General features: G+C 43.3%; 1 protein-coding gene, 1 long non-coding RNA gene and 1 pseudogene across 2 annotated transcripts; 1 reads left to right on the plus strand and 2 right to left on the minus strand.

The window, feature by feature from the left end:
* LOC104007274 (rab5 GDP/GTP exchange factor-like) overlaps positions 1–13,631 on the minus strand; it is a 72,118-nt pseudogene that overhangs the window by 3,889 nt on the left and 54,598 nt on the right.
* Positions 596–5,927, plus strand: LOC129135491 (uncharacterized). Its single transcript, XR_008536384.2, has 2 exons — positions 596–680; positions 5,881–5,927. It is a non-coding gene; the product is annotated as an uncharacterized LOC129135491 (long non-coding RNA).
* LOC463446 (S-phase kinase-associated protein 1-like) lies at positions 8,764–9,400 on the minus strand. Its single transcript, XM_054655633.2, has one exon. It carries the CDS (start codon positions 9,377–9,379, stop codon positions 8,891–8,893), a length of 489 nt encoding a protein of 162 aa, XP_054511608.1. The 5' UTR covers positions 9,380–9,400; the 3' UTR covers positions 8,764–8,890.

Below are 13,631 nucleotides of genomic sequence, written 5' to 3' on the forward strand. Positions count from 1 at the left end.
ACTGCACACCAGCCTGGGTGACAGGACAGAGTGAGATCATGTCTTTAAAAAAATATATATGCAAGTGAGAGCTTTTCTTCCAGTGCTAATGCTCAAACTGAGTAAAGTAATTGGGCCGGCCCGGTGGCTCAGGGGCCCTTAATTCCAGCACTTTGGGAGGCTGAGGTGGGCGGATCGCTTGAGCTGAGGAGTTCCAGACTAGCTTGGGCAACATGGTGAAACCCTGTCTCTACAAAAATACAAAAAATTAGCTGGGCATGGTGGCGCGGGCTTGTAGTCCGCACTACTTGCGGGGCTGAGGCAGGAGGATCGCTTGAGCCCAGGAGGTGGAGGCTGCAGTGAGCGGTGATCTCGCCACCGCACTCCAGCCTGGGCGACAGAGTGAGACACTGTGTCAAAAAAGAAAAAGAAAGTAACTGATCTATGTTTTTGTCTGATTTCCTACAGGATACCAAAGGACCTGTTCAAAGTATTTTCTGTAACTCCAAGTGTAACTTGGTTCTAGAAGGAGAGAATCCATGTTTGGTCAACAGAACTTTTCACCCTGACTTCAGTTTACTGCTTCGATATCTTTTCCTAATTGATTGTTAATTAAGTTCTGCCTAGCAAGTATAAAAACCTCTGCCTCCTGGGTTCAAGCAATTCTCCAACCTCAGCCTCCGCAGTAGCTGGAATTACAGGTGCCCACTACCACGCCTGGCTAATTTGTGTGTGTGTGTGTGTGTGTGTGTGTGTGTGTTTTGTTTGTTTGTTTTTTGAGATGGAGTCGCGCTCTGTTGCCCAGGCTGGAGTGCAGTGGCGTGATCTCGGCTCACTGTTAGCTCCGCCTCCCGGGTTCACGCCATTCTCCTGCCTCAGCCTCCGAAATAGCTGGGACTACAGGCGCCTGCCACCATGCCTGGCTAATTTTTTGTATTTTTAGTAGAGACAGGGTTTCACCGCGTTAGCCAGGATGGTCTCGACCTCCTGACCTCGTGATCCGCCGGCCTCGGCCTCCCAAAGGGCTGGGATTACAAGAATGAGCCACCGTGCCCCGCCCACATTTTAGAAAACGAATTCTAAGGCACAGAGAGTTCAAGTACCTTTCCAAAGATGACACAGCTAATTAGACAGCAGACCAGGTGGCCTGACCCCAGGACTTTTGCCCTTGACCTCTACACGACCATGTTGAGCACAGCAGTAAATATTTCATACAGTTTTATCCAGATTTTTCCTGTTGGTTGTGGTAAACCACGTATTGTTGTTTTGAGACAAGGTCTTGCTCTGTTCCCCAGGCTGCTAGTGTGAAGTGACACAAACCTGGCTCACTGCAGCCTCAACCTCCGGGGCTCAGGCAATCCATTTCAGCTTCCCAAAGTGCTGGGATTACAGGAATGAGCCATCATGCCTGGCCTCACACTATATTTTAATGCTTTTTTTGAAAATAGAAACTTTTACCAATGACTCACTTCAAACTAATGATAAGGAAATGATGTTATTCTCTTTTGTTTTGTTTTTGCATTTTTTTTTCTTGAGACAGGGTCTTGCTCTGTTGCCCAGGCTGGAGTAGGTAGTATAATCATGGCAGCCTCGACCTCCCAGACTCAAGCAATCCTGCCCCTGCTTCCCAAGTAGCTGAGACTACAGGTGCATGCTACCACGTTTGGCTAATTTTTGTTGTAGAGACAGAGTTTCACCATGTTGCCCAGGCTGGTCTCAAACTCCTGGGCTCAGCTATCCTCCACCCTCAGCCTCCCAAAGTGTTGGGATTACAGGCATGAGCCACTGTACCTGGTTGATGCTGTTCTTTTAAATGCATTTTTACTTTTTTTTGAGACGGAGTCTCACTCTTTCTCCCAGGCTGGAGTGCAGTGGTGCAATCTCGGCTCCCTGCAGCCTGGTCTTGAACTCCTGACCTCAGATGATCCACCCACCTCGGCTGCACACAGTGATTTTGCTCATTTTAGATACTAGAACTTTTTAATTAAAAAAAAAATTCTTTTTTTGAACTGCAGTGCAGTGGCATTATCTCGGCTCACTGCAACCTCTGCCTCCCAGGTTCAAGCGATCCTCCTGCCTCAGCCTCTTGAGTAGCTGGGACTACAGGCACATGCCACCATGCCCAGCTAATTTTTGCATTTTTAGTAGAGACAGGGTTTCACTATGTTGGCCAGGATGGTCTCGATCTCTTGACCTCATGATCCGCCTGCCTCAGCCTCCCAAAGTGCTGGATTACAAGCATGAGCCACTGCGCCTAGCCAAAAATAAATAAATAAATAAATAAATAAATTTGAGACAAACTCTAACTCTGTCATGCAGGCTGGAGTACAGTGGCAGAGTCACACCTCACTGAAGCATGAGTCTGGGAGCTGAGGCTGCCTTGAGCCATGATTTTGCCATTGCACTCCAGCCTGGGTGACAGAGAGGTCTTGTCTCAAAAAATCCATCCATCAATCAATCAATCGTTCCACTATAGGTAATCTGTCATTTGCTGTTTAACCACTTTCAAGGTTTTTTTTGTCTTTAATTCTGAGAGGTTTGTGACATATCCTTGCATAATTTATTTAATTTATCCTGTTTGTGGTTCATTCTCCTTCTTAAATCTATAGCTTTCTGCCTTTGAAAATTTGGGGGAGATCTTCAGCTGCTATTTAATATTTTTTTAGCCATATGCATTTTTCTCCTCTCCTTCTAGGACTCCAGTGACAAGAATGATAGATTTTTTTTTTTTTTTTTTACCGTCCCACCTGTCCCTAAGCCTACACTTTAAAGGTTCAATTTGCTCTCTGTTGTTCACATTGGGAATTTCTATTGATCTATATCCCAGTTAATAGATCCATTCTTCAGTCACTGCAATTCTAATATGAATTTTTTTTTTTTTTTCTGAGATGGAGTCTCTCTTTGTCGCCTAAGCTGGAGTGCAGTGGCACCATTTTGGCTCATTGCAATCTCTGCTTCCCAGTTCAAGTAGTCATTCTTGTGCCTCAGCCTCCCGAGTAGCTGGGATTACAGGCATGCACCGCCGTGCCCAGCTAATTTTTGTATTTTTAGTAGAGACGGGGTTTCACCACATTGGCCAGGTTGGCCTCGAACACCTGAGCTCAGGTGATCCACCCGCCTCAGCCTCCCAAAGTGCTGAGATTACAGGTGTGAGCCACTGTGCCCGGCCCTCTAATACGAAATTTAAGAACTTCCAGTTATTATCAGTTGCGATTCTAAAATTTCCATTTGGTTCATGTCTCCAGTGGTTTTGCTGGGGCTTTTTCATTTGTTTGAAGCATGTTTCTCTTTACTCATTGGTGAATTTTTATGATGTTTTCTTTAAAATCTTTGTCAGGTAATTCCAACATATGTGTCATTTGGTTCAGATATGATTTTTTTTCTTGACACAGAATCTTGCTCTTGTCATGCAGTCTGGAGTGCAGTGGTGCGATCTTGGCTCACTGCAACCTCCACCTCCTGGGTTCAACCTATTCTCCTGCATCAGCCTCCTGAGTAGCTGGGATTTTACAGGCTCCCATCATCGTGCCTAGCTAACTTTTGTACTTTTAGTAGAGACAGGGTTTCGCCATGCTGGCCAGGCTGGTCTCAAACTCCCGACCTCAGGTGATCTGCCCCCATCGGCCTCCCAACATGCTAGGATTACAGGCTTGAGCCACTGCACCCGGCCATTTTTTTTTCTTTTTTCTTTTCTTTTCTTTTTTTTTTTGAGACAGAGTCTAGCTCTGTCTCGCAGTCTGGAGTGCAGGGCACAATCTTGGCTCACTGCAACCTTCGCCTCCGGGGTTCAAGCAATTCTCCTGCCTCAGCCTCCCAAGTAGCTGGGATTACAGGCGCCCACCACCACGCCCGGCTAATTTTTGTATTTTTAGTAGAGACCAGGTTTTGCCATGTTGGCCAGGCTGGTCTCAAACTCCTGATCTCAGGTGATCTGCCTGCCTTGGCCTCCCAAGGTGCTGGGATTACAGGCAGGAGCCACTGCGCACAGATGGTGAGTGATTTTTTTATTGTGTCTTGAAAGTCTGGGGTGTTATATTAGGAGGCTCTCAATCTGATTTAAATATTCTTTAGCCAACATCACACTGGTGGGAAAAGGGAGTTGCGACCTCATTACCATGGGTGGAGGCAGAAATCCAGGCTCCCCTCTCAGCCCCCACCAATACCACAGAGATGGTGGAGAGGACAGGAACAAACAATTCATGCTCACCTGGCAGGGCTGGAAGTTCAGTCTCCACCCAACCTCTACTGACACTGTGGAGAAAGGGAAGTGCCCTACACTTCCAAGAGCAGGGGGAGGAGTTTCAGGTTCCCCATTCAACCTTTTTTAACACACAGAGGATCCTGGGGGGAAAAACTAAGTACAAATTTCTTTTTTCGGTGGGGTGGGGCACGGAGGCTCATGCCTGTAATCCCAGCGCATCAGGAAGCCAAGGTGGGAGGATTGCTTGAGCCCAAGAGTTTAAAACAAGCCAGGACAGCTGGGCGTGGTGGCTCATACCTGTAATCCCAACACTTTGGGAGGCTGAGGCGGGTGGATCATGAGGTCAGGAGATCGAGATCATCCTGGCTAACACAGTGAAAGCCCGTCTCTACTAAAAATACAAAAACTTAGCCAGGTATGGTGGCACGCACCTGTAGTCCCAGCTACTTGGGAGGCTGATGCAGGAAAATCGCTTGAACCCAGGAGGTGGAGGTTGCAGTGAACTGAGATCGTGCCACTGCACTCCAGCCTGGGCGACAGAACAAGACTCCAACTAAAAAAAAAAAAAAAAAAAAAGTGAGAGGCTGTCTCTATAAAAAATTTTAAAATTAGCTGGGTGCAGTGGCACACATGTGTAGTCTCAGCTACTCAGGTGGCTGAGAAGGGAGGCTAGCTTGAGCCCAGGAGGTCCAGGCTGCAATGAGTAATGTTTGCAACACTGCACTCCAGCCTGGGTGACAGAGCAAGACCTTATCTCATAAAGAAAAAGAAAAAAAAGAATTTCACAATGGCAGCTACAGAGCCCTAAAGTCCAAGCACAGGGCACTGTGCAGTCACATCTTTGTGCTTCTCACTCAATTTTCTGTTTTTCATAACGATCCTGAAAGCTCTTGTTCTCTATAGGTGATTTATATTTGTTTCTATTGTAAATTAATTGTTTCTCCATAATATTTGCTAAGTAGTTAGTAATAATATATAGGAAAGTCATTTTGTACAGTTAGTTTTTATGGTTATTTTAGAATTTCATCTCTAAGATGGAGATGAAATTCTATAGTTTCAATATAAATTCTTTTGGGTTTTCTTTTTTCCTTTTTTTTTTTCTGTGAAAGAGTCTCACTCAGGCCAGCATGCAGTGGTGAGATCACAGCTCACTGCAAGCTCAAATTCCTGGGCTTAGGTGGTCTTCCCCTCAAGCCTCCCCAGCAGCTGAAATTACAGGTACACACTACCATGCCCAGCTAGTGTTTTATTTTTTGTAGAGATGGGGGTCTCGCTATGTTTCTGATGTTGCTCTCGAACTCCTGGCCTCAAGCAGTCCTGCTGCCTTGCCTCCAAAAGCGATTACAGGTGTGAGCCACAACACCCAGACTTCTCTTGGGTTATCTACATAAAATAACCATTTACAAATAATAGCTATTATTTGTTCTAAGTTCAGACAACAACCCCATGAAGCAGTAATATTATTAACTCCATTTCACAACTGAGGACTCTGAAACATGAGATTTGTTCAGGGCCAATGAGCTAATAAGTAGCAGAATAAAATTCAAAACCAAATCCAAGACTTCCAGCTCCAGAGTTCATGTCCTCACCACCAGACAATAATAGCTCTATACTGATTATGTTAACTCCTTTTTTCTCTACTTTTATTTCTGTTTGAAGACTGAGTATCTTGACAAATGTCTCCAATGTTTCATTTTTAGGAATCATGATGGCTGCAGCTTAACCAGAAAACCTTTGTAGCATGAGAGTATTAATAATAATGTATATTTTCCTAAGAAAGAATCAAATCAATTTTTGGAAGAGGGGTGGATTGCAAAACTTTATTAATAAAGACTTCTGTTCCAAAGGTTTATTCTAATCACATTTACCCTACATAAAATACCAACACCTTCTTGTTGCAAAAACAGAAACTCCAGCCATTGTATTGACACTGACTTAAGAGAAATAGAAACCTCTATATAAGGCAAGAGTCCGTACCAGAATAATTCAACCAATATGAGAAACCTCCAAAAAAATCAATTCAATGACCTACTTTAAAGATATGTGAGAGTCCCCAAAAAGTCAGTTTTTGGGGGAAGTTGGTATGCAGTTGATATGGTGCAATCTTGGCTCACTGCAACCCAACCTCCCGTTTCAAGCAATTCTCCTGCCTCAGCCTCCTGAGGAGCTAGGATTACAGGCACCTGCTACAATGCTCAGCTAATTTTTGTACCTGTTTTGAGATCTTTTAGGCAATTTATCAGAAATGCTCCCTAAACATCCTGGCTTCCCGTCCCCACCCCCTTACTTCCCAGGGTCTTAGCACAGAAAACCAAGTCCATAAGCTGCACCACTCCAAATTGATTAGCTTCACAGTACATTTAGTCGAAAGCAAATAAGCAGAGTTTAGTAGGAATAAAAAGGAAGAATTCAGGTCAGGAGTGGTGGCTCGTGCCTGCAATTCCAGCTCTTAGAGAGGTCGAGGTTGGAGTACTGCTTGAGCCCAGGAGTATGAGACGAGCCTGGGCAACATAGTGAGACACAATATCTCAAAAAAAAAAAAAAAAAAAAAATTAGCCCAGTGTGATGGTACATGCCTGTGGTACCAACTACACAGCAGGCTGAGGTGAGAGGATTGCTTGAGCCTGGGTGGTCAAGGCTGCGGTGAGCTACGATTGTACCACTGCACTCCAGCCTGGGTGACAGAGTGAGGCCCTGTAGCAAAAAAAGAAAAAAAAAGGGGGGGGGGGGGAGTATTCAGCCTTATTAACTTACAGATAATTAAAAACTGTCTTGCCTAGAATCAATAACCACTGTAACAAAACAATGCTTGAAAATCATTTCACATCCTCTGAACTGACCTTTTTAAAAAAATATCTCAGAAAATGCTATACAAAAATGCTACACAAAGCATCTTTGTACTGGATGTGAGAATACAAAAATTAGCCAAGCGTGCTTCTATGTGCCTGTAGTCCCAACTACTCAAAACACTGAGGCAGAAGGATGGCTTAAGCCCGAGGGATTGAGGCTGCAGTGAGCTATGATCACACCACAGCACTCCAGCCTGGGCAAGAGCAAAATCCTGTAAAAAAAAAAAAAAAAAAAAAAAATTCAGCTACTAGAATCCAACACACTTAGGTCTACAGTGGCCAACTCTACAGCACGTGGATTTTCACTAGCTACAGAAATCACGACATTCACACCTGCTAATTGGCAGAGGGGATCAAGTAAGGTAATAAATTTAATCTCAAAATAACATTTTAATTCTCCCAGAGAAAAATTTCACTACCCACGACTACCACTAAGTCCAAGCAGGGGGGTCTCATGAATGCCCACCCTTTTCCAACAAGCGTGGCGGACAGCAAAGGGTGCTGAAGCACGTGGTGACAGCACTGCTGGAGAGGCAGCATGCCTCTATGGGTGCACATCTGCCGGTAACTTGGAACATCATAAAAGAGCCAAGGCAGCTTAATTTTACACCAAATTCTTGCCACTAGCAGGAATAAAACTTTCAGACTCTGGCCAGGCAGTGGGGTATACCAAAGGGTTCTTTCAGCTCTCAGATCATCCCTGAGGTCAGCTTCCTGGGGAACCCTCCTTGGCCCATCTGCCATGAAAGACAACGTGTAGGGGACAGATACATTGGGCAGTGCACAGGCCTTATCTTTTGAGTGCTTTTATTCCCTTATGAGGCTACTGTGTGAATTACATAACTTTTGCTTATTTTATTGTTTGGTTCCTTTAATCTTTTAATTCTAGGTTATAATTACTGTTACTATGTCTTGATCTATTTATTTTTCTTTTCTACTTATATGGAACTTATTATAAATAAGAATTAGGTAAGATTGGGTAAGACTTTTTTTTTATAACTTACTTTTTATTGAAAGTATCTTGCATTCATGATGGATGCTTTCTGGGTTTTACCACATATTTTAATGTAAAAAGTTAAATTATTTTTTACATGCAAGTAGTGTGAATAATTTTCTCCATATGGGAACAATGATTATAAAAACATGACATCCCACATGGGTTAAGTGTCTTTTTAACTGAAAAGCTAACAAACTGTCCAGTTATATTTCTCCCAAAAAACCACAAACTGGGTAGTAACCGAGTCTCTAGGCAATATATTTAAAACTAAGAGGATTAAAAATAAAATTAAAGAAAAAGAAAACAAGTCCTCAAATGCAATGAAGGGAGCCCTGCTACATACAGGCTAATCATTACAGTGGTACTCCTTGACTGCAGGAGGCTGGAAGACATCCTAGTAACTCCACTCAGAACATTTACTTCAAGAAGCCTTTTTCCAGTTTCCAACTCATGAATAAAGATAATATTTTGTTAATTCTATTCCAGAAAACTTTTTTGCAAGTTGTTTTATTTACAATGCCAACTTTTAAAAGGTCACTAAAGTTAACTGGACAATAAACTAGGCAGACATTACTTTACAAAAAAGAAGCAAAGCCCAAAATGCCACTTATAGAGAACCCACAGTTCAGTTTTATTCAGAGCAAAAAAAAAAAAAAGAAACTTTTGATCATACTAGAAGAAACTCAGCCATAGGTTTGGAATCTGTACTCAAACTGCACATGCAATGAGGACAATATTCTGCTAATACAATTGACTTGCCGCTGCTTTTGTCTACTGTTTGTCTAATATTAACAATTATAAACAGAGCAGTGCAACTAGTATTTGGAACAATCCTTACAGTGTTACAGTGTCAGGCACAACATTTCACTTCTCTTCACACCACTGGTTCTCTTTCCGTACCTGGGCTTCCTCCTCTTCAGTAAGGTCATTTTTGATATTGAATGTCTTGCGAATCTCCTCAGGAGTTTTCCCCTTGATCATATTGGCAACAGTCTTGCATGTAACATCAAGCAAACCTTTGATGTCTAAGTAGTTTGCAGCCAGAATGAGTTCAAAAAGTGTTCCTTGAGCAACTTTCAGGAATTCTTGGTCCCAAACAGGGATATCGTCTGTTTGCTTTTCTTTGTTCTCATCATCTTCAGGGGGAGGAGGGTCATCCTTGTGGTGGGTGCACCACTGAATGACCTTTTTTAATACTGCTGCATTCACATTTGGTAGAGGAACTGGGTCATCTCCTTCATCATCCATTCCCAAATCTTCCAACGTGGTCTTGATAGTCACAGATTGTTTGGCAATTTCCACATCAACTGCAAATATCTCTCCATCAAAACTCTGCAACTGAATTGAAGGCATAGTGTTTGGTGTTAAGGAGATGGCCAGCAGGAGGCTGACGAGAGCTGGGAGGCATCAGCGGAGGAAGAGAAAAGTGGAGGACGAAGCCACTACCGACTTTTTTTTTCTTTTTTTTTTTGAGACAAAGTTTTGCTCTTATTGCCCAGGCTAGAGTGCAGTGGTGCAATCTTGGCTCACTGCAACCTCTGCCTTCCAGTTTGAAGCGATTCTCCTGCCTCAGCTTCCCAAGTCGCTGGGATTACAGGTGCCCGCCACCATGCCCAGCTAATTTTTTTGTATTTTTAGTAGAGACGGGGTTTCACCATGTTGGTCAGGCTGGTCTCGAACTGCTGACCTCGTGATCCACACACCTCGGCCTCCCAAAGTGCTGGGATTACAGGTGTAAGCCACAGCGCTTGGCCCAAGATTGGGTAAGATTTTTAAAGCCATTTTTAATACCTTCATTTATCTTTAGACTTCTGCCTTTTATTGGTGATTTTTATTCTCTCTTTTAAAGTTTAAACCACTTTCTTGTTAATCTTTATTTTTCAATGTTCTTTCATCTGGCATCCTGTTCATCTTTATTGCTGACATTTTGAAAGCGAGTAAAAAGTGAATTATGTTTTATCTGGATGTGTATGTGGCTGCTATTGCCATAAGGCATGGCTGGGGTGGAAAAAGGGAGAGAAGGGAAGGAAAAGGAGAATAAAGGAAGACAAACACCCCAAGGGATCTCTTCCACATGCTTCATCCTGCAGAGACCCCTTCCTAGCATCCTCTGGCCTGAAGGAATTCTTCGTGGAACTCTTTGGATTCCCATCCTGGTGTGTGATTCCATGATTTGCACTGCTTCAAAGTCTCAACTAGGAGATATGTGAGAAGAAAGCAACATACAGGAAACTCACTGCTGTCTAATAATTTCCCTCCCAGGCCTGCCTGCTATGATTTACTTTTCAGAGCCCTGCATAATTTCTCTATGTCTTCTCCCAGGGCTCTGCCTTCTCATGAATAGGAAGTACAGAGCTGAGTGTACGCTCCATCTCTGCTGGATCCAGGTGTCCAGGCTTATCTTTAATGGTGGTGTGAAAACAAAGGCTATACCTCCAGGTCATGGCTTCTCAACATGGACACTCCTGACATTTGGGGCTGAATAATTCTTTGTTGTAGGGAACCATCTTGTGACTGTAGAATGTTTAGTAGCATACTTGGCCTCTACCCACTAGATGTTAGTAGCACCCCCACAGCTGTGACATTTTAAAATGTCTCCAGGCCCGGCTTCGTGGCTCACACCTGTAATCCTAGTACTTTGGAAGGTAAAGGTGGGAAGACCAATTGAGTCTAGGAGGTTGAGAACAGTCAAGGCAACATGATGAAACTCTGTTTCTACAGAATGTAAACAACAATTAGCTGGGCGTGGTGGCCTGTGGTCCCAGCTACTTGGGAGGCTGAGGCGGAAAGATCGCTTAAGCCTGTGAGGTCAAGGCTGCAGTGAGCCATGATTGTGCCACTGCACTCCAGCCTGGGTGACAGAGAGATCCTGTCTCAAAAATAAATAAATAAAAATGTCTCCGGATGTTGTCAAATGAACCGAGGACCACTAGTGCCTGGCTGAGAACCACTGCCCCCATAGCCACACAGAAGTCATGCAAGCGGAGCCAAATGGGAAAGGGTGTCTGTCAACAGATGAATGGATAAAGAAAACGTGGCACACATACACAGTGGAGTACTATTCAGCCATACCAAAGAATGGGATCCAGTCATTTGCAACAACATGGATGAAACAGGAGGATATTATGTTAAGTGAAATAAGCCAGGCACAGAAAGACAACCATCACATGTTCTCACTCATTGGTGAGAGCTAAAAAATTAAAACAACTGAAGGATGTTTTACCAGAAGGATGGTTAGCAGAGGATAGGAAAGGTAGTGGGGGGCATGGGGGATAGTGGGGATGGCCAAGGGGTACCAGAAAAGTTAGAAAGAATGAATAAGACCTAGTATTGCTAGCACGGAAGGGGAACTGTAGTCAAAAGTAATTTAATTGTACATTTAAGAGTAATTAAGAGAATATAACTGGGTTGTCTGTAACATAAAAGCTAAATGCTTCAGAGGATGAACCCCATTTCCCCTAAGGTGATTACAACTCATTACCTGCTTTGATCACAATAGCTCATGGAACTCATAAATATATACACCTATTACGTACACATAAAAATTAAAAATTAAAATAACAAAACAGAGAGAAAGGGAAATTTCCACCATCAGCCACAGGCCCTGACACTCTCCTTGTCCTAAACTCTTGGAGCTAAGAGGAGCTGATGATGGACTCTCTGGTCCCCTTCCTGGGGTGACACACACTTCCTTTCAGAAGTCCTGAAGAGTGTTCGACCTCAGGGCAGAGCACTTGATGACTCTCAAAATTTTATGCAGTTCTCTTCAACAGACCTCGTATTACTTGTCAGCCCAGAACATGAGTTCTCAGCCCTAGAAGAATGTGACCCACACTGCGTAACTTGACAGGGAGCCTCTCCTATCAAGTCTCAATATTTTTGGAACACAGCTACACTTCCCTGATCCCTTGGGCAACCCACCTCTACTTTCACCACTGATGGGTCACAGAAACACTTGCTACCAGCTGACGCCCCAATGAACCATGCCCTACCTGGGTGAAAGAGGCCAGGAAGGCCGGGGACTTCCTTATTAGCAATAGGTCGTAAAGGCTACGTTGGCTTGGACAAAACTCCTATGGAACACTCTAAATGTAAAGCAGCTGATCTTGAACTTTCTAGTAAGAGTCAGGAAAAACAAAAGTCCCAGGTCCATATTCAGGCTTTTAGAAGGCCTCCAGCTTCAACCTCTTTTTTTTTTTTTTTTTCACCTTCAACCTCTTATGAGGTTCCCCAAGCAAAAGGTGCGGGGGGGCAGAGTAGTCATGACCTATGCCATAGAATAGCAGAAAAGCTTGCAAGAAAAAAAACACATAGTATTGACCTAGGCCACTTGGATTCTACCCCCAGAACGTGCACAGGAAATTACAGAAACCAGTAATTTACTTAACAACAGGAGTTGACATGGGAAGATACACAAAGAGAAGCAGAACCCGAAAAGTGGAAGAATCACATCAGCAGAGAATGCCTGGAGCAGACCCTCTTCTGTGTAGAGGCAGTAAGATAGCCCACTCCCTAGAGGACCGTTGGGGCTGAGGTCCTGAAAGACTCCACCAGATTCTTTATAAACCTGATAATACCTTAAGCAAATCTCCATTTCTTCTGTAGCTTGGGTGAGTCTCTGGTTCCTGTAACAAAAGAAGCCTACTCGATGGCCAGCCTCCAACACTACTATTATCAGTTAACCCACTTCCTTTCCAGTAGAATTTCATTAACAATGTCTACATGAACAAGCCTTTCCAAGGCCTCTTTCTAATAAAGGAGACACTGGCCAAAGATGACCATCTCTCCGTTAAGATTTTTTTTTTAATTGAAACGTTTGTGTTGCACTCTTCCTGGGTCATTCCCATGAATGAGAAACAAACCTTATTAGGAGGCTGGACCTGTCTAGAACGGCAGCACCACATCAACCTGGGGAACTTCATTTATTTCCTGATTAAACCAGAAAAATAACTCATAGCGCTTCTCTAACAACCAGTCAGAGGCATCATTTTACTATGTTACTCCAGCGTGGGGATTACCTTGCCTTACCAGTTCCCTTCCTCTCTCCAAAATTATTTTGAATATATAAATGCAACTGAATCTTAAGAAATTTGTTCTATCATGGGAACAGTCAGCTGAATAAAAAAAACTACATAAAAAAAAACAAAAAAAATTATTCTATCTGTATTTGACCTTAGTTTAGTTCAATGCCCAAGAAACGAGACCATAATCCCTGAAAATAAAAGGGGAAAAGAGTTAACCTGCTCTTCTGAATGCCATCAAATTCATAAAACTAACAACCTTACAAATCACTTTTACTACATTCCAATGTACCTTCAATAATCTGCATTTTACAAAGTTATAGACTAATATTACAGTAAAATGTTAACTTTAAGGGGAAAACATCCCAATAAAAAGGCTCTTGGTTTCACTGACCTGTGATTGCCTTCAACACCATATCAGACACTTCTGGGATGTCTTCATTAACAGGGACACACAGCATCTGAGGTGTAACCCAGTGCAGGGCTCTAAAGGGAGAGAGACAGTAAACAAGAGCTCTAAGGACAAACCGTGACCATTCGTCTTGTCACCTCCTTCAGTTTAGGGAAAGCCTGAGGCATCACTG

This window comes from Pan troglodytes, chromosome 6 (assembly GCF_028858775.2).
Source record: "Pan troglodytes isolate AG18354 chromosome 6, NHGRI_mPanTro3-v2.0_pri, whole genome shotgun sequence".
Lineage (NCBI taxonomy): Eukaryota > Metazoa > Chordata > Mammalia > Primates > Hominidae > Pan > Pan troglodytes.